The 26,016-nt window shown below is 41.1% G+C and overlaps 1 protein-coding gene across 1 annotated transcript in view; it reads left to right on the top strand.

The window, feature by feature from the left end:
* Window positions 1–3,518: 3,518 nt before the first annotated feature.
* HERC2 (HECT and RLD domain containing E3 ubiquitin protein ligase 2) overlaps window positions 3,519–26,016 on the top strand; it is a gene marked incomplete at its 3' end in the record, with an annotated part of 118,554 nt that continues 96,056 nt past the window's right edge. The window contains exons 1-3 of the mRNA XM_082014277.1: window positions 3,519–3,593; window positions 14,289–14,403; window positions 25,806–25,943. Of these exons, the coding sequence (XP_081870403.1) occupies window positions 3,522–3,593; window positions 14,289–14,403; window positions 25,806–25,943 (325 nt within the window). The 5' untranslated portion in view covers window positions 3,519–3,521. The remainder of the gene's footprint in view (window positions 3,594–14,288; window positions 14,404–25,805; window positions 25,944–26,016) is intronic.

A 26,016-nucleotide genomic window follows, 5' to 3' on the forward strand; every position in this document is an offset into this window, starting at 1 on the left:
CTTGTATTTACAGTCTACTAGGTAAGAAGAGACTAAAATATTTCCCATCCTGGTGTGCTAGCTCTTGCTCAGCCATGGACTAGTCAGAATAGACACAACATCATATGCATGACAAAACTTCCATTCCCGTCCCTTTACACTATAAGCTTTTGACATGTAGGCATTTGGGCAGATTTTTCAAGAGAAGTTACTTTTGTTTTTGAAGGTTTGTGTTTTAAAGTTTCAGGGAGTAACTTGAGGAAATTGGGTATTTCTACCTTTTTATATAAATTTACAGGCACTTCCAAAGCTTTTTACAGTATTTTATTTGTATCTTGATCCAAGAGAGGTCTGTGGTAAGTGGTTAGGTCATGGTTGCACTTGTTACTTTTAAAGTGAATCCTGGAGAATCAAATTCACTGTGTTTTATTACAATATTTCTTAAATAATAACAACTAAATGTTGTGTACCTTTGCCTAAATGCCAGCAAATGATCTCAGTTTCATAAGAATTTCATTGACTTTGAGTCTGTGGCTTCTTGTTCGCCAAAGCCAATCATGGTCCCATCCTGCGAGCCTTGCTCCTACCTTCCTGCTCTTTAGCTGCTGGGGACCTGTAGTCTATTGTGAGAAACTCGAGTTTTGGTTAATTTAAATTTCATACAACTGATATATTTCATCATCCTCAACAAACTTATGCCGAAGCATGATTATTTGCTTCAGCGCAGTTTCACACTTGGGCAAATGGCTGGCTACATTGGCCTCCAGACTGCCCTCATTGCCTGCCATTAGCAAGTTCCTGATTTCATCCCCAGCATCCTTCATAGAATCATCACAGAATCATAGAATCTTTGGGTTGGAAGCGACCTTTAAAGGTCATCTAGTCCAACCCCCTTGAAAGGAGCAGAGCGCCATCCAGCCTGACCTTGAATGTTGCCAGGGATGGGGGATCTACCAGCTCTCTAGGAAACCTGTGCCAGTGTTTCACCACCCTTGCTGTGTGAAAAATTGCTTCTTTGTATCTAGTCTAAATCTACCCTCTTTTAGTTTAAAACCATTACCCCTTGGCCTATCACTACAGGCCCTGCTAAAAATCCATACCCATCTCTCTTAGAAGCCCCCCTTGAAGTACTGGAATGCTGCAATAAAGTTTCCCCCTTTCCCCCTTCAGCCTTCTCTTCTCCAGGCTGAACAACCCCAACTCTCTCAGCCTGTCCTCATAAGAGACGTGTTCCATCCCTCTGATCATTTTGGTTGCCCTCCTCTGGACCTGCTCTAACAGGTCCATGCCTTTCCTGTTGCTGAGGGCTCCAGAGCTGGATGCAGGACTCCAGGTGGATCTCACCAGAGCGGAGTAGGGGGGCAGAATGTCCTCCCTTGACCTGCTGGCCATGCTTCTTTTGATAAATCCCAGGATACAGTTGGCCTTCTAGGCTGTGAGCGCACATTGCCGGCTCATGTCCAGTGTTTCTTCCACCAGTACTACCAAATCGATCTTGTCAGGGCTGCTCTTGATCCCTTCATCTCCCAGCCTGTACTGATACCGGGGGTTGCCCTGATCCAGGTGCAGGACCCTGCACTTGACCTTGTTGAACCTCATGACATCCACATGGGCCCATTCCTCGAGCTTATCCAGGTCCCTCTGGATGGCATCCTGTCCCTCTGGCATTGTCAACCACACCACTCATCTTGGTGTCATCTGCAAACTTGCTGAGGGTGCACTCGATCCCACTGCCCATATCACTGATGAAGATATTAAGCAGTACTGGTCCTAATACGGACCCCTGAAGGACACCAGTCATCACCGACCTCCACCTGGACGTTGAGCTGTTGACCACTACCCTCTGGAAACTCCTTGTCTACCCAACAGTCCACCCATCAAATACATATCTCTCCAATTTAGAGATAATGATGTTGTGGGGGACTGTGTCACAGGCCTTACAGAAGCCCAAAGAGATGACATCAGTAGCTCTTCCCATGTCCACTGATGTGGTCACCCAATCATAAAGGCCACTAGGTTGGTCAGGTGAGCTCATCCTTCTTCCCTTGTGCCTAGTGGCATTATTTTCCCGTTGCTAACGTTGACTCCTTCAGGCTGTTTCTGCCATTTCATTTGCCTCTGAACTACTCATTATTGACCTTTCTGCTCTGAAATAATTTTAAAAACTTCTTTTAGAAATGAACTTAACAGTGTTTGCTGATAATCCCTAAAGTGACTTTAAAAAAAACCCAAACCCTCTTTTTTTAAAACTCTACATCCTACCTAAAAAGATACTTTTCTTTTTGCTATTCCCGTCTTGACGCCAGGCGCCCCTCCCTGCCCGCGCCCCTCCTCTCCCCTCCCCTCCCCTCCGCGCCCCGTTCAGGGACAGGATGTCCCGCCTCCCTCTCCTCTCCTGATTGGCCGAGACCTTTGCTGGCGTACTGGGGAGGCTGAGCCGCGAATTGGCCGAGTTTCCCTTGCCTCCAGTACCGAGGGAGGGAGGGACCGGCGAGCGGCACTGCCGGCGGGGGGGGGGGGTGGGGCGGGCAGGCGAGGGAAGGAGGGGCGAGGATTACCCGGGGCCGAGCGGGCGGCGGTAGAGCGAGGCGAGGCAGGGGGCGAGGAGCCGCCGCCGTCGTCGTCGCGGCCGGCCGGTGAGTGCGAGGGAGCCTGGCGCGCCCCCCGACGCCTCCATCTGGCTCGGCTGGGTGGGGGAGGGACGACAGAGGGCGGGAGTACCCTCCCGCCCCCTCCCCGTGGTGCTGGCCGCTGGAGGTGGGATGGGGGGGCGCGAGCGCGCTCGGCCTTGGCCTGGCGGTAGGGGGAAAAGGGCCTCCCCTCCTCAGCCGCGCGGGAAGGGCGGGGCGGTGCAGCGCAGCCCCCCGTGCCGTGTGCAGCGACCCCTGCCCGGGCGGGGCCTGCGCGCGCCTCTCCCGCCCGGGCCTCGGCAGCCGCCTGAGGCGCTGGCCGCCTCCGGCCCACCGCCCTCTTCCCCGGGCTCGCCGCGGTGGGTTAAAGCCGCGGCTGGTGACCCTAACGGGCAGTGACGGCGGGCCGTGAGGGCGGGGGGCATGCTCCTGTGAGAGGGGGTCGTGCGGCGGGGGCGTGCCCCCAGGCTTCGACCGCCGCCGGAGGCGGCGGGGAGGAGGGGGTGCGGGTGACCCTGATAATCGCTTTATGTTGGCTTGCGGCTTGCGTAATCTGCGATCAATTATTTATTTCATGCACCATTTATGGGTCTGAGGGGCAGCGTTAGGCCTCTGATGTAGCTCAGTGCAGCAGAAGGAAGGCTTCCTTCCACGAACGTTACAGGGAAGTGGGATGTTTTGGGGGTTCAGATAGCGTTCTTAACGTGTGTTTCTCTCCCTGTGCAATTTCAGGGGATGTGAACGACTGAGGTCCTCGTTCATGATAAATTTTTAAAGATCAAGTGGAAGTCATCCGAGGCTGAACAAAAATAACCTTGTGTGGTTTACTTCGTGTGCTAGATTTTTATTTTTCTCATTCTGTGGCAGGTTGGGCTGCTCAGCCAGCCCGGAGAGAAGGCTGGAGAAGAAAACATGTCTTCTGAATCTTTTTGTCTGGCTGCTCAAGCTAGGTTTGACTCCAAATGGTTGAAGACAGATTTACAGGTAAGGAGTTAGATAGTTGTATTGCATCGTGACCTTTCAGGTGTGGATCAAGGATGCTTTTAGACTAAATAGCTCACAAATGGAAGACTGCAGCATTTCTCTTGAGATAGGTGTATAGGTTTTTTGAGTATGCTGATTTAAAACTGATCTTCAAGAAACACTTTGTTAGATCTGTATTGTCAGTCCAGTCCTTTCTTTGCTTAGAAACAAGCTGGACTACATATGTATGTTATCTTTGCAGAGTGTCAAAGCACATAGCTGAATCTGTGGTATTACTGCTAGAACTATAAATTCCTCATTTATGCTGCTGTTAAACTTTTTGCCCGCAGATGAACTAGCAGGTCTAATGCATGAGAGAACTGAAGCGAAAGGTGATAGTGATCTAATTTATATTTTGAAGAATTCAGAGTAGCTTTTACTGTAGTTGTTTGTATAACTGGTGTAGACTTCCTTTAAATTTTGCCCTTTTTGAAGGGAGCTGATTTTTTTGTCAAAGACATGTTGTTGAAATAGAGCTGGTCTTTGTTGAAATGTGCTGGTGTTTGGTGAAAGTTTTCTTTTGTCTTAGAAGATGATCTGTTTATTTATCAAAGTTGCATGATACAGGGATGAGGATTCTATCAGGTTTGAAAATTAAGTGGAAAATATAAAGAAATAGAGTGGTTTGGGTCAGTTGAGAAGGGTAACTAGAGTAACTCCTTGTCTTGTCAGTCTTCTTCCTTCCCTCAAACATTGCATATACATACCTTCCTTTGAATAACCTTTCCAAGTTCATGCTCAAAACTCTGAAATTCTTGTTGGGATGGGCCAGCCAGTGTTACTCCTTTGTTACAGAATAATAATAATAATAATAATTGCATCCTGAGTGACTTTACCCAAAATTGCATGCTGATGGTCTGGATGGTTGAGTTCATCTGTTCTTGTGGAGGTTAGACAAGGGTTTTTCCCCAAGCAGTTGTGATTCAGAAGTAGCCTTTCTCCGACATTTTACATCAAACAAACTAAATCATAATCAGAAGTGACAGATATAGCCTTAGAGGTTACTTTATTTAGTAGGTCTTGTATGTAAATGCTATAAAATGTCAGGGCTTGCTGTTGATTTGGCTAGATTAGTTCTGTTTTCATTTTTTATTCTTACCGAAGTAAAAGATTTCAAAGTTAGATGTTTTGGCTCATGTGGAAACAAACATAGTAGAAAACAATTTGAAGATAAGCATTTTAAGAAATACAGAAATATTTTTGTGTTCCCTGGAAGCTGGCTTCTAGATTACAAAATATGTTTCTTCAATGATTGTAGAATAGAGGAAAATTTTAGCTGAAAAAGTGTCAATCTTTGTTCGTAACAGCTGCTAACTATGCCTTGCCTATTTTTCTTCTGTATTATATGGGGTGAAAAATGTGACTGTTCGTGTGATTTGTCAGATTTTTCCTCTTATTTATAGTGCCTTTTTTCTACATCCCTTTTTTTGTTCATGTAAACTTCTGACAGAAGTGTTTTAGTTGCCATCTGAACTTCAAGCATTCTTTTCAGTTGAGTGTGTATAAATGCAATGAAATATTGAGACTGTTAATGTGTTGTAATAATTCCTTTTAATAATAAAAATCTTAATTTGTAACAAATTTCTATGAATAAGCTCTCTTATAAATAAGAGTTCTTTATGAGTAATGACAAGTTAGACTCTAATTGCTAGGGTACTCCCTTTGTTTTCTTCCAGTCATGCTGTAGTCAAAATAATGAGATTAATGAAATAAGAGAACAGTAATCATTTGTGATCTGCTGGACACAAACATCACTTCTCTGGAATCTGACGACTAGCCAGGCCTCCTGGATATGATATGATTTTCTTATTAGGTTAACTGTTCTTGGTATTACACAGGTCCTCATTACACAACTCTATCTGGATGTAGTTTAAAAAATGTGCATTTGAATCTTGAATTGCTCCTTTTTAATGCATTAAATGGCAGATGTCTTCTGTCAATTAAAGGGGGTTTGGACTCTGGGGAATTTTTATGTTGCGTGATTGACTATTTTAGCTACTGATTGACTAGCATGACCTAGCTGTGTGTGAAATTTCTTATAGGTATAAGTCCTCTCACTTTTGAGTTCTATGTGTACCGAATACATTGATTCCCTGTTGTGTATGTTTTTACCTGCTAACTATAGAAGGGCCTTACTGGTGTTCAAGAGACTTGTCAACAGGAATTGAAAAGATGGGTGTAGTACCTAGGAGAAGTTTGAAGAAAGACACACTAATGTATGTGAATTAATCAAGCTGACTACAAATTACTGTTTGGAATTAGACCCTGAAGCTCTTAACTTTGCAGCTAGATGTACAGCAGTCCAAGAGTGGCTAGGTGAAAGACCTTGGAGAAACAGAATTATACCAGGGAATTCTTGCCTTAGGAGACATACAGAGACTGATTAGTCTTTAAAACTAACTGTTTCTGTTTTTTAAATGAAGTTCTTTGCTGCTGCAAAATTTGGGGAGTACAGGTAGAATTCAAGTGAAGTGTTTTAATTTGGTGGGCTATTAGTCTCCAAAGTTTGACTTGTGATGGTTTTGTGCCCCCCCTTTTTTTTTTTCTTCCAACTGTTGCCAGAGAGTTTGCTGTTTAGACTTGATGGCTGTGGCAGTTATTGTGGATTAAGCCAGTGGAATATCTCTGACAGTTGTCGGATTCTTTTTTGCTTTAGCTCAAGATGGTGTTGCATTAATAATATAATACACAATATTATACTACTGTGTGCATTAATAAGTCTGTAATATAGTGTTATTAATATAATAGGAAAAGAATGACATGTGGATTTTAGCATGGATTGTGTTTAATCACCTGCATGTGTCACTGTACCAGCTGGCATCCAGGCCAAACTTACATGTTCTTACTCAGTTTTGGGATGTTACTGTTAAGAGACAAAGCCAGGGTGATGTTGTATATTATTACTGCTCTTTTAAGGGTATCAAAGACACAAGCCCTTTTGTAATAGCAGTGAGCCTCTACCCTGCAGGATTAACTGAAGTGGTGTGAAATGTTAATGAGATTATATCTTAAGAATATATTTTTTTTTCTTATGTTAATTTATCTGAAACTAAGTAATGTTATTATAGGAAGCCAGAATGCTCCACAAGACCCAAGTGCACCCCATAACTATTCCATGTCTTTTTACTAACTTTGTAATTAATTGACCTATTATTGTATGATTTCCAGCTTTTCCAGCTGCTAGTATAATTTTGAACTGATTAGAAACATTAGTTTTATCAAAAATCTAAATTTCCTGGTGAAGCAAAATGAGGTATTCTATGTTATCTGAAAAAACACAAACTGTTATAGCAGCTGAAAAATTAGGATAGTTCAGCTCAACATGAGGTAAACCCAGTTTAGTTCTGTTTTCATTTTTTAGTCTTACTGAAATAAAAGATTCAAAGTTTCAGTATCAGTAGTAAAATACGTAATAGGTTCTCATATTACCTAGATCAATAATATGTGTATAACGTAATTGTTAATAAAATAATCCTATGAAGTTATAAAGCGGGTGGATTTTAGTACAGGCCACGTTTTCATGTGTTGTGTTTAATGCAGTTGCTAGAAAGGTTAGTGTATCACTTAAATTTCCAATTTATTTTTGTAGATTTGAATTAATACATTTAAAAGCACCTACCTATTTATGCCTATTAATAGTAGAAACCATCACACTTACAGAAAAATCTGTGTGTAATGGGAGATTGTGTTTTAATGGCCGTTTCTAAGGAAGACTTTTTTTAAAAAAAGGAAAGCATAAAAAATAGAAACATGGAAGGGAAGATTAAAATTGTTTACTTAAACCTAGATACCCAGTTTGCTGAATCAAGCTGTGCTTAAAATAATTCCAATTAAATAGATGTACTGTACTACTAATTTAGAACCTTATGCAGAGAACTTTAGTGATGGCTGAATAATGAGAAACTAGAATTGCTGTCAGCTAATGGGATGCATATGTCTGTTCGAATGGTGTTTATTAGTCTGCTTATTCTGGATCCTGCGGAGAACTATTGTGCTTAATAGCAAGGGTTAGAGGTGAAAAACTTTCATTTTCCTGCAGTGTGGAAAGAAACTTTAGGCAACAGTCAAGGTACAAGAGCTGTCTACAAGAGGAATAGGATGCATTTTCATCAGTTTTCATTGAGTTCATGATTGGCAGGCTATTCCTGTATTCTTCTTTTGCCACAGAGACAAGAGTGAGCTTTTAAAAATGAAACAGCTGTCTGTAAAAGTAGCATTTATCTGAAATCATTTTACCTTCCTTTCAAAGTTAAATTTGGCATTTTGTTTTTTATGAAAATCCCACTCTTTGAGCATGTAGATCAATGTCTTTGCTTATAAGAAGATGACGTAAATAAATAATGTCTTGACTATTCAAAGCAAGAAGTTCGTGAAAGTTGATTTCCTCTTAATTTTCTTCTTAGTTTTGGTCTTCTGATCAAAAAATGAAGGGCTTCTGTGGAAGTTCTTATAGCAAACTGCAAATGAGAGCTGCTGTATTTTTAAAGGAAGTGACGTTTGCAATAGGGATTTTCTTAGCTAAAAAATGAAGTAATACTGTTCCTCCAAAACAAGTGATTTCCAGAGGGAGGGGTGAGAACCGTATGTGAAGTGGACGGTTAGAGAAATTAAATTTAATGTTTATGCAAATATTTGGGCTCAAACAGATCTACTGTTCTGCACGTGGAGAAAGTATAGAGAATTTATCTTCTAAGCTTGAGAACTGCATCGTTTTTCTTTGCATATGACCATTAACTGTTAATAAACTTTTGCCACTAATAGTAGACTTATTATGGGGACATTTCTAGTTTAACCCTAAATCTGTTGAAGTAATGTGGGGCTGCTGAACTTTCTGTCTTTGCTATCAGAGCTTTAGAGCAGTGTGTTTAGACCTAATGATGTTTCACTGTGTTTTGCAAAGGTGTGATAAGCAGCTGTGGTTTCAGGGCAGACTTCAGCAGGGAAGGAAGGAAGGAAGCTAGGACAAATACTGAAGGAAGATGACAATGAAAAAGGAAACACAAATAGAATGGGTTCAAAAAGTGAAAACAATGGAGAGACTTGGGAAAGGACTTACTGTTCTGTGATTTTCTTCACCATTACTGGGATGATTTTTTTTTTTTTAATCTGTTTCTAAAGAGAAATGTTTTTTGATGTAGTCTTTAAAATACAGACAATGGCTAATGCAAAAGTAAATGCATGGAAGAACAGATTCTTTCCCCTCCCTCCCTGCTGGCAATTCTGAGGTGAAGATTATTTAAGTAGCTTGTATTTTAAATCCATATTCACATTTGTGATTGTGAAGTCACTTCCTTGACTTTCCAGTGCATATATATAATCACAAATCCTAGCTGAATCAATCCTTGTCCTTTTGTGTAATTTTCTTTTCCTTGCTTCAGTTTTTTTGAGTTATGGAGGTTTCTATGCTTTCTGCAGGAAAGTTTATGAAACCACATGATGAACATGATCTGCTGTACCACATGGAGTACCACTTTGTCTGACTTAAACAGTTGACTTGAATAATCAGCAGCTGATCTTGTTCTAAAAATAACTTAACTAAAAGCTAAATTTTAGTGATGCTTTGAGAATTCTCAGAAGCTTATCCATTTATGGTTGCAAGATTTAATTTTCTTGAAATCTAAGTGAATGTTAATGCCAATGCCTTATTCTCTAGAGTTGATGGGGATCGATGAGAGTTTCTCTGTCAGACCTGTTTGAAGATGGCAGCAGCATATGCCAACAACCAAACTAGATACTGCTTTGACTTATTTAAATGTGGTACCAGACAGAGTAAATTACAGTTTAACTGCAGAAATAAGGTAGCAAAAGATTAGAGTGGGGGCTGCCCAGTTTACTGTACAGTAGAAGTTCACTTTGAAGACTGTTCAGGCCCTTCTTTTTTGGCTTGGGATAAGTGAGCAGAACTGAGTCTTGGGTATATGTGGGAAGTATGAATTTGGCGAGATACGTGCCTTACAAGTGCAGAGATCAAGACATGGTCTGGGGATGAGAATGTGTGGCTTGGGGTTTGTGAAGGTGAGGTGCATAGGAGATGAGGATATGCGGCTGTGGTCTTATCCGAGAGAGGTCAGGAGATGTCATGGGAATAACAGTGAAGATTTTGGGCGTGGGGAATGGCACTTGATTTCGTGGAATGAGTAGGAGGATTAAGAACGTGGGCCAAGGTTGTAAGGCAGTGGATAGTGGTGATGGAGCATGGAGCTGCTGTTGTCTCAGTCTTGGGAAGGGAGTTTGTAGGTGATGGGGCAAGCAGGGACTTGGGGTCCTTGTGGGGTTTCTACAGAGTGTACATCTGTGGAGCTGTTGCCAATTGCAAAAGTTCAGTAAAAACTTAATTACTGTTAATTTCTTAATTTACTGAGTTTATCAAGTTCATCCCTTTAAACATTTACAAATGAAGTTACTATATTATCAGAGGGAAAGATACCCATATAAATCAAGTAATCTAGTGAGAAAGTGTTAGAGTTAACAAAACACAAGTAGGTGCTCTCGTACTTGCAACCCCACTATGTCAGAAACAATGAAGGCACCAGATGGGTTTTTCTTCTCTTGCACTGCACCACTGCTTGCCTTGTGAACTTTCTTTAAATAATGGAGTGGAAGAAGAGACATATTTTTGAAGAAGAGTAAAGTTTCTCTGAAAATAGAAGCCAAAGTGAGATGTTTTCCAAATTTGTGCTGAATAAAGTTCTAGTTCTGTTTCAGTACTTGGATGTGTTAATAGACTCCTTGCGAATGACTGAATGCAAGAAGTATTGGTGGGAACAAAAGAAGAAAGGAATATGTACTTGCGCTGGCTAAGATAGTCTTAAAACACTGTAGAAAGAAAGAAAAGCAGGATTGTGTAGTCAAAGCAGATATTTGACTTTTCTACCATACAGTTGACTTACTGTTATTTTCAGCTGCTAGTTTCACAGAATCACAAATGGTTGGGGTTGGAAGGGACCTCTGGAGGTCATCTGGTATAACGCCTCTGCTCAAGCAGGGCCACTTAGAGCCAGTTGCCCAGGACGATATCTGAATGGCTTTTGAGTATCTCCAAGGATGGAGATTCCACAACCTTCCTGGGCAGCCTGTGCTAGTGCTCGGTCACCCTCACAGTGAAAAATTGTTTCCTGATGGTCAGAGGGAGCCATTGCCTCTGGTCCTAACACTGAGAGCAGAGTGGTCCATCTTCTTTATACCTTCCCTTCAGATGTTTGTAAACATTGATGAGTTCCACGCCAAGCCTTCTCTTCTCCAGGCTAAACAGTCCCAGCTCTCTCAGCCTTTCCTCATAGGAGAGGTGTTCCCATCCCTTAATCATCAACTTGGCCCTCTGTTGGACTCTCTCCAGCATGTCCATGTCTCTCTTGTACTGGGGAGCTCAGCACTGGACCGAGTACTCCAGCTGTGGCCTCACCAGTGCTGAGTACAGGGGAAGGATCATCTCCCTTGACCTGCTGGCAAGACTCCTCATGCAGCCCAGGATACCATTCGCTTTCTTTGTGACAAGGGCTCATTGGTGGCCCATGCTCAACTTGGTGCCCATTGGGACCCCCATGTTCTTTTCTACAAAGCTGCTTTCCAGCTGGATGGCCCCGAGCATGTGCTGCTGCCTGGGGTTGTTCCTCCCCAGGTTCAGGACTTCTTACTTCTCTTTGTTGAACTTTATGAGGTTCCTGTTGGCCCATTTCTCCATCCTGTTGAGGTCCCTCTGCATGGCAGCATGACCCCCTGGCATATTAGCTACTCCTCCCTGTTTCTGTTGGTTAAGTGAAATACTTCTCTTAAGGGAGTTGTGAAGCTTCTCTTACGGTTATAGAATTTTGGGATCATGAAAACAAAATTGCTTGAATAATTTATCACTTAAACTCAGACTTTTCTTTAATTTTTGGCTATCATAGTGGCAATTCACTGTTTATACGTCTGCTGACCGTCGAGTTGATTAATAGTGAACTTGTTACAGTTGGAAGTGAGTTGCCTGCCATTATGACAGATGAATTGGTTGTAAATACTGTTTCTTAATTGTCCTTTCAGTTGGTCGCTTTGATTATTGATACAAAAAAGTCCACTGTTCATTTACTTTCAAACATGTCTCATTTCCCCCCTGCCCTAACACATGCAACACTGGCAAAATGTTAACTTCAGCCTGAATAAAAGCAAAATTGTTTATCTGAAGGCTGCTTACGGTGTAAGCTTCCACATGAGATACTTGGAGAAGGAGGGGGAACTCTCTCTGACCTGTAATCTTGGTGACTGCTGTATCTTTATGCAACATACCAAGAAAATTACTTTGATAAGAGTTTGAACACCAAACCCAAGGTTGAAGAAATTTTGTTTACCTTTTCAGTTTTTAGTTGCTTGAAAGACTTAAGTGAATTCTGTGCTGTGTGAAAGGATTAGAGGTTAAAATGGAGAAAACAGTTCTTGACTCTACTTTACAGCAATGCTTACAAAAATAGTAAGTTTTCTGAAATAAAACAATGCTGCATTACAAAGAACCTTGAACTCAAAGCCTGTAGGCCTTTAGATTGTAAGCTTAAGGGCTGTGAGAATCATTTTCCATACCAAGGTGATCTGAGAATGTAAAATAAAATGTATGAAAAGAGAGTTTGTCAGACAAAAATCATAAATTTGTGAAAACCATCTGGAGGGTTGCCTTACTATTTTTCAAGCTTGTATTTTAGGATACATTATCATTCAACATGTGAATGTTAAAAAAAAAAATGTTCTATCATGTACGAGCCCAAAATAGTGAAACAGTTGTGTTTTCACTATTTTTTTTCTTGCAAAAATAGCTAAAATTCCTTAAGTGCTCCATTAAAGTATATGACCACATCTGTTGAAGGAGAAATTACTTATTTTTGAAACATTTATAGACTGAGAACCATGGAAGAAATTCAGTTAATGGTGAATAGTTGATTTTTTTTTTCCTCTGTTGTTGAAATGCAACTTTACTTCAGATTATTCCGATTTTTAAAAAATTAAGCCAAATGTAAAGCTTTTAGCAAAACACAGAATCTTTGCAAAAGCTCTACGTGCTGTCTAGCTCTGAAGAACAAGGACTGTACCTTTCAGTAAAATGTGGTCATAGTGTAATTGTGGTGCTGCACAACTGATAAATCACAGGTAAGTTTAATAATGTCTAGCTCACACTGAGTGATTCTTTTCTCTCTTATCCCCCTGAGATCAGGAAATAGCAAACACGTACAATGTGTTGGCCTATATTTTATACTGAAAGAAAAATGATTGAAATCATTAATATGGTTTGGAGTGGATTTCTGATGCAATATGAAATCAAGAAACTACTATGGTAATTTAGTGTGTTACAGTGGTATCAAAACATGCAGCTTAACTTTAATTCTTCAGGTTAACTGAGATTAGCTAGATCAGAAAATTACTTCCTTGCTGGTGCCTGTGACTTTTAAAAACTGTAATCTTTAATCATTAAAATATCTTTAGGAAATAGGTCAAAATAAAGTATAAGCAGACTTCTGTGTATAACAGGAAATATTTTACAGCAGTTGTGTAAGTAACATCTTTGTATTACTCAGTTAAAACGCTTTGGATTTGAATACTAGTTACACAACACAAAGATGCTTCTAAATAAGCCTTCAGTGGGTTTTTTTTAGAAATCTCCACTGCACCACTTCAGTATGCTAAAGGTACTCTGTTTTTCGATTTCATTTACTCCCCTCCTCCCTTATGCTATATGGTTGCAAATTATAGCCTGATTATTATGGAATTTGCTTGGATGTTGACACCTGTTTTGCAGCATTTTATAAAGCAGAGAACAACATCAGTAGAAGACAAGTTATGGTCATGAGGATTCTTCAAGGGAGATGCAAAGTGATAAATCATTAGGAGACTGGTGTTATAGCTGGTGTTTTCATGAGCACTTTTAGCTAGCACAGCTCTGCTGTTTGTTCCATCATGAGTATTTGTCCTGTTGCGCACATAGTGTATTGGGAAATGACCTGGGCTGTGGCTTTTCCCCCAGGCGCAGCTGGTTTTAGTCCCGATCGGTTCCATAATCTGGTTCAGCAGATGATCGCGCACGTACATTATCCTGCACACGAGAGGAGGCATTGCAGCAGCTGGGAGGAAGAGGGAGAGTGGATTTGCTGCTTTGCGCAGCAGGACCAGTTTGAACTGGATAAATACATTTATGAATCTGTGCCTTGATGTCATGTGTTCTGACTGAATGCCCAGCACTTCAGTTGTTGGTTTGGAGAGGGGACTGTAGTGGCTTCCTTCATGCTTCCCTGTTTCGTGACTTTATGCAGCTTGATTTTGTTTGGATAGCTTTTCCTGAAGGGAGGAAGGATACCCCACCCCATGACCTGCTGATTATTGCATGATGTTATCTTGAATGTGTGGATAGTTCCGAGGTGACAAAATTCATGCTTTTGATCAGAATTTTTCACTGGAAGAAAATTAATCTTGCTGTATTTGAGCCTATTTAAAAGTTACTGTCTTGAGCGTTTAGTCTGAATAATAGCATCGCAAAAGAATCAGAGATCCTGAAGATATTTACGTACCCGGCTCCCCCCCCACCCCGTTTTCTTTCTTCTGGGACAAAATATAAAACCTGATGTATTTTAAATATTAGCTTGAGTTGGCTTGAGAGAAAATTGTTGTGTGTAACTGTATATAATGTATTTGTTTTAACAGCTTGCTTTTACACGAGATGGACTGTGTGGCTTGTGGAATGAAATGGTAAAAGATGGGGAGATTGTATATCCTGGAACAGAGTTAATACAAAGTGGTGAACTACCTCCAAGAAAAGGTATGGATTTTTAAATTATTTTTTTTCTTCATTAGGGTTTTTTTTTTTTTCACCTTGATGATGAAAATGGAATTCAGATTTCATGCTGTCAGAAAACTTTGGTTTATCATCACCTGTCTATACAATATTCAGGTGTTCAAGTTTTGAATTAAATATAGTTGAAACTGATTTCTTTAGAGTGTACAGAAAGGTAGCATCTTAAACATTCAAATGAAGGCTTAAACCTGTTCCAGGCTTTTGAAATTAAACTTCATAACTAGGCAAGTTATTATGAGAAAGACTTGGTAGTGTCTTTTTGTTTGGTATGCTTGGTGTGTTTACAGCTGAAGCCTTTGTTTAAAGGAAGTGAACTGAGGAATGAGGTAAAGCTGATACTGCTATTTCTAATTTTGTTTACAGTCTTCATAAAGTGACTAAAAGGTCAGCTAAAAAACTGCAAACTGCCCGCAACCTGACTGAGAATGTAGCTTTTTTTTTTTTTTTTTTTTTGGTCTTCTAGTGTACTTGAGAGCAGTTCAAACGCTGCTAATTGTACAAATGGCAGAGTAATGCATCTATTTAAAGGCATTTTGGTGGAGGTGGATTTTGTTTTGTAATGGGTTGTGCCAAAATGGAGTGATTCTGTGCTTGCCTTTTTTTCTTCTGCTGATTGTGGTGTTCTTTTGACTCCTTATTGAACAGAAAACTACCCTGGTCAAAAAAGGAAAAGATTTATTTTCCTAATCTGTCTGAAATGGGCTCACCCGAGTAGTCAGATAAGTTTTGTTAGTAATTTTTGTGACCCCACAAATAGATGAGGCTCTGTCTAAGAGAAAGGTGGGAATACTGCCTTTGGTAGCAGTGAGCTATTATTTCAGCTTATGTTATTTCCTGAACTGTGCTGTTGGATAAACATGAAGAACTGTTGGATAGACAGTAATGCTTAATTCCTTGTGGACAGATTTTTTTGGTACCTATGGTTTGTCTTCTAAAAAAGGAGGGGGGCAGGGAAGGAAAAAAAGTCTTTTTGACTAGAGGAAAGTATTTCTACAGGAAAGAAGCTAAAATAATTTGTTTGAGAGGAGAGTGAATTGTATAGTATTTTTATCAAGAGTATAAGTTTCCTAGGTTGTGGGTGGCTGTGTGTTGTAGTAAGGAGTAGAATTATGTTCTGAACTGTTTCAGGGCTAGAAACATTTTTGTCTTTATTCTGATGCTAGCCCTGTTGAATATTATTGTTGACATTGGACGAAAATGCAGCTGATCTTATCAGAAGGGCTACTACAGTAGCCACTCATGAAATGAGCGGAGGTAGTGTAATATCTTTTTTTCTGGTGGTGTAACCCCAGCTGGCAACTAAGCATCACACAACCGCTCGCTCGCTCCCTCCCAGTGGGATGGGGGAGAGAATCAGAAGTGTAAAAAGTGAGAAAACTCATGGGTTGAGATAAAGACAGTTTAATAAGTAAAGAAAAAGCCACGCACACCAGCAGAGCAAAACATGGAATTCATTCACCACTTCCCATTGTCAGGCAGGTGTTCAGCCATCTCCAGGGAAGCAGGGCTCCATCATGCGTAATGGTTACTCGGGGAGACAGACTCCATCACTCCAAATGTACCCCTCTTCATTCTTCCCCAAGCTTTATATGCTGAGCATGATGTCATATGGTATGGAATATTCCTTCGGTCAGTTGAGGTCAGCTGTCCCGGCTGTGTCCCCTCCCAACTAAGAAGTGCATCCCCAGCCTCCTTGCTGGTGGAGTGGTGTGAGAAGCAGCAAAGGCCTTGACTTCGTGTAAGCACTGCTCAGCAAGAATGAAAACTTCTCTATATTATCAGCACTGTTTTTAGCACAAATCCAAAACATAACGTCACAATAGCTACTTGGAGGAAAATTAACTCTATTCCACCCAAAACCAGCACATTCTCCAGCCCTTATTCCATACCATTTATGTCATGCTTAGGTACTACACTATCCAATACATCCTCATTAACCACCACCCCCTTCCCTTTGATATAATACACAGGTATCATGCCTTTAGTCTGTGGACCACACCTGTAAAATGTCTTTAAACTGTCCACAAATGTCAACTGAGTTCATTTAGTCCATGACTTTGGGCTCCATCTGTTATAGTGGTCACTCAGGACAGGAGAGGTGGTGTGTTGCGTCGAGTTACTGAGCACCAAAGCCAGCTCACGTCACGTCACTGCTGCACTTGCACTGCTTCTTGTAAGGCTTGTTCTCCGTTGGTTCAGGTGGTTCCTGCTATAGTAATTCCTATATCATGCAAACCAAATCATGAGTTACAGCAATTTAAAGGTATTTCCATTACAGTCTCCACCCGTGGTCCCTTTGGGCCAGGTTATAGTGTTTAACATTGCAATGAACTCCTCCCCTTGCCCCTGCTCCAGCTTGGACTTACCCACAGACTGCAGTCCCTTAAGGCTGTACCTGGTCCAAGTGGAGCCTTATCTATGAACCACAGTCTCTTCAGGGGCATACCTGCTGTGCCTGGCATGGACTTATCCACAACCATAGTTGCTTTGAGGTGCACCTGTTCCAGTGTGGCCTTCTCCATGGGCCACAGTGCCTTCAGAGATATACCTGCCCCATTGTGGCCTTACCCACAGCCCCAGTCCCTCAGACATAAACCTGCTCCAACATGGCCTTTGCCATGGCTGCAGTCCCTTCAGGGGTGTACCTGTTCTGTTGTGGACTTATCTATGGCCACATGTTTTGAGGTGCTGCAGCATGACCTTGTGCACAGCCGCTGCTGCTTCAGAGTGTACCTGCTGCAGCATGGACTTATGCACAGCCACAGATGCTTTGAATAATACCTTCTCCAGCATGGACTCATACTTTGTGCCATGATCCCTTCAAAGGTATACCTGCTGTGGCATGGATATAACCATGGCCACAAATGCTTTGAGATGTGCCTGTGCTGGCGTGGACTTATTCACAGCCACAGACGCTTTGGGATGTCCTGCTCCTGCATGGACTCATCCACAGATCACAGTCCCTTCGACTCGAGTTCACACTGGAGTTCCAGCCTGTCCAGTACAGCAGCACAGAAACAGCAGCAATGCCCTGGCCATCTGCCAGCCCAGGCGCGTGGCCATTGCTCTTATCAAATTGTTCCCAGGCACAGCAGAGTAAGAAGATAAGCAGTACAGCTGCATGGCAGCAGTGAAAGCAAAAAGCAGCCACTGATGAGCACTGCACTCTAATATACAGTAAGGAAAGCAAGCCCCATGCATGCAAGCACAGGAGCCAGCCAATTAATAGCTAAACAGCAAGAACAGCTATAAACTCAATCTAGCACATACCAATCAAACTTGTTGTTATTGTGAACCTTTGGAGCCCCACGTTGGGTGCCAAAAAAGACTGTCGTGGTTTAACCCCAGCCGGCAACTGAGCACCACACAGCCGCTTTCTCCCTCCCTCCCAGTGGGATGGGGGAGAGAACCAGAAGTGTAAAAAGTGAGAAAACTCATGGGTTGAGATAAAGACAGTTTAATAAGTAAAGAAAAAGCCACGCATGCCAGCAGAGCAAAACATGGAATTCATTCACCTCTTCCCATTGTCAGGCAGGTGTTCAGCCATCTCCAGGGAAGCAGGGCTCCATCATTCCTAATGGTTACTCGGGAAGACAGACTCCATCACTCCAAACGTACTCCCCTTCATTCTTCCCCAAGCTTTATATGCTGAGCATGACATATGGTATGGAGTATCCCTTTGGCCAGTTGTGGGTCAGCTGCCTCAGCTGTGTCCCTTCTCAACTAAGTGCATCCCCAGCCTCCTTGCTGGTGGGGTGGTGTGAGAAGCAGAAAAGGCCTTGACTCTGCGTAAGTGCTGCTCAACAATAAGGAAGACATGTTTGTATTATCAGCACTGTTTTCAGCACAAATCCAAAACATAGCCCCATACTAGCTATTATGAGGAAGATTAACTCTATTGCAGCCAAAACCAGCACAGGTTGGCTAGTTTCATGCATATTGTTAAAAGACATCATAAACTTGATGCAGTGGAGGGTTATCCCCTAAATGAGTCGTATGAAATGCTTTGCCACTCACTAACAGCTCATGATAGAGATGTTGTGACAATCATAGTGTTAACATTTCAACATACTGTCATGTAACAAAAAGGTAACAAGCAGCTATAATAATAAAGACCATATATTCAAGTAAATACCTGCTTTATAAATGAAACTGATGCAGTTCCCTCTTTTTGTGCCTGATACTTAAACAGCGTTTTTAGAATTTTACCTGTGCTGGTCTTTGACAGAAAACTATTATTCTAATGTCTTTATACCTAAGTAGCCACAGAGGATTGGGTTTTTTGTTGGTTTAGGGTGCAGTAGTGCTTTCAGTTATTCTGAGGAAAATTATAGAAAGATGTCATCATATAATTGGTTTTTGTTTTCAGGGGAATCATTGAAATATCAACTAGGAAAATGCAAGCTGTCAGTTCTGATCCAAAATGTAGACAGCAGTATAAAGTAAAAAAACCCATAAGTGCTAAGCAAATCAATCATCCATGACTTAACACATTCATCCACACTTGGGACACCTATTCTGAATAATGGTGTAAGGTGGCTTTTATTTCTTTTTTAGATGTTGGGTGTATGTATGTGCACCTGACTTGGAAGGATCAAAAAGGTATAAAATGCTAAAGGCTGTAGCATACTATTACTCAAAAATAAAGAAATAGTGACAGTTTACTGTAGAAATAAGGCATTTATTTAACCATAAAATGTCAGTTGTCCAACCTGTGATGAGGCTGTGATGAGGCTTTTGAAAGCTTTCTTATCTATATGTGGTGGGTTTTTTTGTGTTTGTTTGTTTGGTTTTTTTTTTTTTTTTTAAAAACAAGACTGCCACTTCTTGTTTCCGGTACTGTGTTGTGATGGGTTGACCTTAGCCAGCTGCCCACCCAGCTGTTTGCTCACTCCCCCTCCTCAATGAGACAGAGAGAGAAAATAAAATGGAAAAGCTCGTGGGTTGAGCTAGGGAGATCACTTGCCAATTACTGTCATGGGCAAAACAGATGTGACTTGGGGAAAATTAGTTTAATTTATTGCCAATTAAGATAGAGTTGGATCATGAATAACAAAGATAAAAACATCTTCCCCTCTCCCTTCCTTCACAGGCTGAACTTTACTCCTTTTTTCCCCGATTTCTTTAGCTGCCTCCCCAGCAGCACAGGGGGATGGAGAATGGGGGTTGTGGTCAGTCCATAACAGTTCGTCTCTGCCGTTCCTTCCTCCTTACACCCCTGCTCCAGCATGGGATCCCTCCCATGGGCTGCAGTCCTTCATGAACTGCTCCAGCATGGTCCTCTCCATGGGCTGCAGAATACCTGCCCCACTGCGGTCCTATCTTCCCACTTCAGGGAAATATCTGCTTCACCATGGTCTATTCTGTGGGCTGCAGGGAAGGATCTGCTCTGGCACAGGGAGCATCTCCTCCCCTTCATTCTATGACCTTGGTGTTAATACGATGTTCCTCACTTCCCCCCTGCTCACCCGTCTGTCTGTCATCTTTGCCCTTTCTTACACATGCTCCCTGAGGTGCTACCATCTCAGCTGAGGGGCTCAGCTGTGCCCTGTGGTGGGTTTGTTGGGACTTCTGTGTCTGACATGGTGCAGCCGTGGCCTCTCTTCACAGAGGCCACGTGATAGGTGCACTCCCCAGCCCTTACCAAAACCTGGCCATCTACACCCAGTACGGGCATATGGTAGGGTAGGTATAAATAATGAACAGATGTACAGATCCATTCTGAAGTAAGTCTCTCAGTGTTTTACCTCCTTTTGCCAAATTCTTTGAGTAGAGGCTTGTTCAACATATGACAGAAAGAATAGAGTTCTTATAATATTTTGCATTGGATGTCCCATGATTTTGAGACTTCCGAAATACCTTGATTTGGCATGGTCTTTAGTTTTGCTTTTATCAATAACGGGATCAAAATAGTGGCAAGGTGTTTTTGACTAAAAGTTGAAATAGTCTTCACAGTTTCCACAGAATGTGCTCCTTCATCTGTACTCTCTGCTCTGCAGTTTGTTCTGAACCGCAGGCCTGTGAAAAGATCATGTATGAGATGACTCGGAATCCCTTATATCTCTGATTTTGTTTTTGCATCCTTAAAAGTAGCACTGTCTCTACATACACCAGTTTGCTGACACATTGTGATTTTCTTAAAAATTTAAATAATTAGTTAGACTTAAATAGCACAAGTATTCTGCCATTTTGTTGCACTGCAGGGGCGAAGTGTAGGTATTATACAGCACAGGTTGTATCTGCTACTTTTCACAACTGGAGTGTCTATCTTCTACATAGGTACTGCTAACACACCTATTTCTTGAAAAGCTACAGTACTTCAGAAATTTGAATATAGCTGTTTCAGGCTCTTAACTCTTAGAATTAATGTATGAATTCTTTCAGTGAAGTTAGCCTTCATAAATGTCATTGTGCTGGCCTGCAGGATTGATAAAATATAATGATATTGCTTACTAAACTTGAGCTTTGAGAAGAAAAAGTTTATCACGGCTTTTTTTGGTCAGTGTTGATTAGATTGTCTATTTGATTCCATTAGGCAGTAGTGAGTCTTGGAACCAGAAAAATTGATGGTCAGTTTGCACATCTGAACTTGCAGCTCAAATTGAATTTCATGAAATTAAAAGCTAGAGTATTTCAGTCTGTTTTCGTTGGTAGTTACATTTTTTTGCATAAATGATCTACAAATGTAGTCAAAGAGGTGAGGTAAAAGTACATTACCAGGAGTGAGATTTATATAAGACCCCATGCTTTTACATTAAAAGCAATATATTTCACAGAATCACAGAATCAGGATATTAGGAAAAATTTCTTCACTGAGAGGGTGGTCAAGCATTGGAACAGGCTGCCCAGGGAGGTGGTGGAGTCGTCATCTCTGGAAGTGTTCAAAAAACGTGTGGATGTGGCACTTCAGGACATGGTTTGGGGGGCATGGTGGCGCTGGATTAATGGTTGGACTTGATGATCTTGAAGGTCCTTTCCAACCTAAACAATTCAATGACTCTGTTGTAACTCTTTTTTTCTTCACTAGTGCTGTAGCTCTCTGTTGATGTTGACTGGCCTGCTCAGCAGAGGTGCTTCATTCTTTCATGGGGTATCAGCAGTGGCAATAGACTGGAAGAACATGCTTTTCATAGCGAAAAGCATTCTTGTTCTCTCTAGGAAGAATATGCAAATAGTGTATTTTTTTCCCCTCTTAGCAAGAATACTTGGTTAGGAATAACCTCTTTGTTTTTTCATCATGGCACTTTCAGAAAGATGTGTTTGATAAATGCATTCAGTAGAATGTATTTGCATGTTTCCAAGTATCACCTGAGGACAGAGCGGTGACAGTAGTGATGTCTAAATACAGGTGCACTTGCAGCGTGGTATGTACTTAAAAGATAATCAGGCTGCCTTCATGAAATTTGCATGAGATTAATATTTTATATACTGGAGGCTATGTATTGAAAATTAAAAAAAAAGTATTAAATAACATTATTCTTACTAAAATTTTAAGTTAGAGAACCATTACTGTAAATTTTTAAGACCTATCGGTCAACTATGCAGGTCTCTTGTGGGTTGTTTTTTTAAATTTTTGATTCCTCAAACTTCTGTATAGGTGGGAATTTCTGTTTCAATGAGCTGTTTTAAGTTCCAGGGCAAAAATATTAAATTGTCAGCTTCATGTCTCTGCGCTGCCTTTGGTAAACACTGTGGGCATCCTCGTCTGTTCAGCATGTGGGCATTGGTTATGGTGGCTACCATTTAGACCACGTATGTATCAAACTGTAGTAGCGAGCAGGTATATTGGTTGGCTTCTGCTTTGAGCCTTCTTTCTTGTGTACGAAAGAACTTGTGCAAAGTGCCTCTCCACTCTCTCTTTTCTGCCTCCCCCTGCCCCATCTGTATTGGCAGTACCCAACAACTGAAGTGTTCAGTACTCAGCTGTGGATTATTGTACTCTCTTTTCAGGATGGAAGGAAGTTTGTAGTCACCCCATTGGACAATTTGACTTCATAAGTGTAAAATGCTTTATTGCACGTTCAACAGATAATTTAAAGAATGAATTTTAAAGAATAGTGTACGAGGGAAGAAAAGAAGCTTTGTGTCTTATTAGGGTTAGGAGATGGGAATCTTCTGTCATCTAGACTTCTACACCTGGAAGGCTGTGTAAGCAAGGTTTGGAAGTGGTTAGGCATGCATCCTTCCTTCACAAATAACTATCAATTGAAGTTTATATATATGTGTGTATATATACACACACACACATACATACATACGTGTGTGTGTATATATATATATATAAAAAAGAAAAGCTCTTTGACAGAAAAACAAATTATTATTTTGTGTTGCAGTTGAAGTACTTCCTAGATCTGGGACTACCAAATACTATTTCAGAGTGCGTGTTGTAAAATACAGCCCTTGCCTAAAGCACAGTGCGTAACTTTTTGCATTGCGAATGGCAGTATCTGTTGGGAAACTGTTGCAGGCATTTTCTTTCTACTGAGGGATTCCTGATTATGTAAGTTCAGCGGTAATTAGGAGCAGCACAAGATCGTACTTTAACTGGTGCCAGAGGCAACTATGCAGTGTCAGTTATTTTCTTCATTGAGTATGAAATGTAGGTTCCACCTTTCGAGGCTTCCTTTTTATCCTCTGTTTATACTGGATTAGACTATTGCTGTGTAAGATAGCGTGCACATGGTGAGCTACTGTGCTTTGGTTTGGGAGCTAACTTGTAATGGAGGATGGTTACTGTAGTTGCTCAGTTTTGACTGGCAAAGCATACCTACCTCAGCTTGGAGGCTTAGGGTTGTAAACTGAAACATAGTTAAGAGAAAGTTCTTTCAAGGAGATGTTATGCACTGGTTTTCCTTGACCACAGTATTTGCTTCAGTTTGAGAAAAATAAAGTTAAAACAGGTTGTTGCACTGCAGCATGTTTTTTGCATGCATTGTTTTGGACTTATGACTCAGTATTTTGGTCTGTGCTGGCTTTGCTCAAGATTTCTTCCATCCTGCCCTGCTTTCTGAAAAATCTTTGGGGTTCCCTCTTTAAAAAATCCCTTTCTTTAAGCATAACTGACCTTCCACAGTTATGATGTCTGTGTTGCTGCTTTCAGTTTAGATTGATACCAAATTTGTCGCTTATGGAACAAGTGGTTTTTTGCAAGTATGGTGAAGAGTCTTTTGTGGACCAATTTGACATGGGCTTTTAATATGGTTTTTAGCTCAGCTCCTTCCCACTTCTCTCATTGCTCCTCTTTTCTGTTTATAGAGGCAATGGTAAAAAAATCCTCCTTCTGGATTTGCATGTCAAGGTTGTTTTTATACAGTACAAAGCTTAAGCTCCAGCCTGGATTGGGACCTTCTCTGTTTGCAGTGAGGAGCTGGGCAAAATGGCTAAGATAGTAGCCCTTTGTTGTCATCCTTTGCCAGGGATCTGTTCAAAAGCATAACAAGTTCTCTTATAGCTGCCTGCGAAATGTAGTGTCTTGGCACAACACCCTTCTACCCACTAATTGAAATCCCAGACCCTGTGGAGTGTGTCTGTAGGTGTGTGGGTGAGCAGAGAAATAGTAGGACTATGGTGTTACTTTGGGAATATTCTGAACTACAGGGGCTAAACAGGGTCCTTAGTTACTGGTTTAACTGTATAATGGAATCTGTGCCTTTAATATTTTTTCCTTGTGCCTTGGAATAAAAACAGCTAGGTTCAGGTACATTTTGGATGTGTGTTACCATGTTGATGATAGCTGGACTGTTGGCTGTTCCTTGGTGTTTGAGAGAAACAGTTATACTTTAAATGGTTTCCACTTGCAAGTGGCATATCCAAATGTCTTTTTTCTGTTCTCAGGCGACCTTTGCTATCCCTTCCTTAGCCTACAATCTCAGCTGCAGCATGCATGCTGAGTTATGTCTCCTTTTTTTCCTGTTCTCCTTCAGTCTTCATCTGCCACCTCCTGAGCACTAGTGTGTGTTACAGGTTGGTTTTAATTTAAAACTTGTGTAATTAATGCACCTTAAAAAGGCTTATTTTGGGAGGTCTACAGCCTAACAGATTTTTAAGAGGCTATCACAGATCCAGTTACAAGCAGATTAGACATTCACTTTTTTTAAGGCTACGTGGAAAGAATAGTTGAATGTGTTTTTTTGTACATTGTGATAGGTGTATTTTGGATGTTCTGAGGTAATGAAAGCCTTTGATCTCCAAGTGGTGTCATGGTGAGTCTGAGGCAGGCTGCAGTCAGATGTGCTGTGTCTGGCTGCAACTGTAAACCTCTTGTTTATTATCGTCTTCTGAAATATATACTGGTACAAATGTATGTGTTTTGGATGTGGGTGTGAGATAGGAAAAAAGACAAAATTCTCATGCTTGTCTGGCTGCTTGTGGATGGGACGTTTTGGGGGAAGTCTCTCAGACTAGAGGCAGATAGGAATGGAGGAGCAGTCATTTTAAAGAGCCTGGTGAAAATGGCTGGAACTAAAACTCTTCATAGGTAAGTTGCAAATGCTGGACTTGAGAAATTTTGGGGGATATTTTTAGAAAAGAAGGTCAAGTTGAGGAAAGCAGTTGCCTACTGCTTGCCGACTACTCGACAAGTTGCAAGGCAATCTTGTGCATTGAACTGAGTGGAGGTATGGATATGGAAATCCATATCCCCAATAGGAATAAGGAGAGACTTCCAGATGTCCAGTTCTACTGTGTTTAGAAAATTGTGACTTTCATGCAGCCTTTGATTAGGGAGATAAATGACTATATGTCTGTGTTCTGTCTTTATGAAAGTAATCTCAAAAGGATTGCAAATGCTGTTTTGTTGCTTGGGCAGAAAGTAGTGGTATTATTGTCATTACTTGCTGGTAATTACTAAGATGCTAGATACATTACCGATGTTGAAATACTGCTGCATAGAATTAGTGTAAATGCCAATATATAGCTCTCCTTGATTTTGAAATTAAGGCAATTGCTATCTTTCTTTTTCTGTGTTGGTAATGGAATATGAAAACAAGTAAATACTACACAAATCCAGATAGTTGGGAGCCAAATCTGAATTAAAGTGCATCTTTTGTGATACTGTGTGTTGCAAATCCTTTGCAAGTCTTACATGATGGCATTGATATTAAATGTTCATCCTACTTAGGAGGTTACAGCAGTGATTTCTGGATTCTAAGGTCACTCTCTTATGAAATGTAACATGAGACCTAACACCTGTGACAGTTAATATGGAGCAATACTATATCCCCCCACCCTGTAATCTTAATGATAAACAATATTGCTGCAAACTTGTGGGCTAGGCATTTCACCTTTACATTTCTAATCTAGAACTGAATTCAAGGGGGAAGTAGCTTAACTGGTCTTTTTTTTTTTCCCCCCCTTTTTTTCTTTAGATGATAGCACTGAATGCCAAACTGCATCGAAGAAAGAAGAGCAAAATGACAAAGAAAAGAAAGATGAAGAAGAGACTCCACTGCCCATTTACAGGGCCAAATCGATTGTTGAGAGTTGGGTGTGGGGCAAACAACCAGGTATTACAGCTGTTTTGGTCATTCTCACTGAAGCATTACGTATTCTATATTGATCACTACTTTTGTAGCATCG

This window comes from Phaethon aethereus (genome assembly GCF_964289735.1).
Source record: "Phaethon aethereus genome assembly, chromosome: 1".
Classification (NCBI taxonomy): Eukaryota; Metazoa; Chordata; class Aves; order Phaethontiformes; family Phaethontidae; genus Phaethon; species Phaethon aethereus.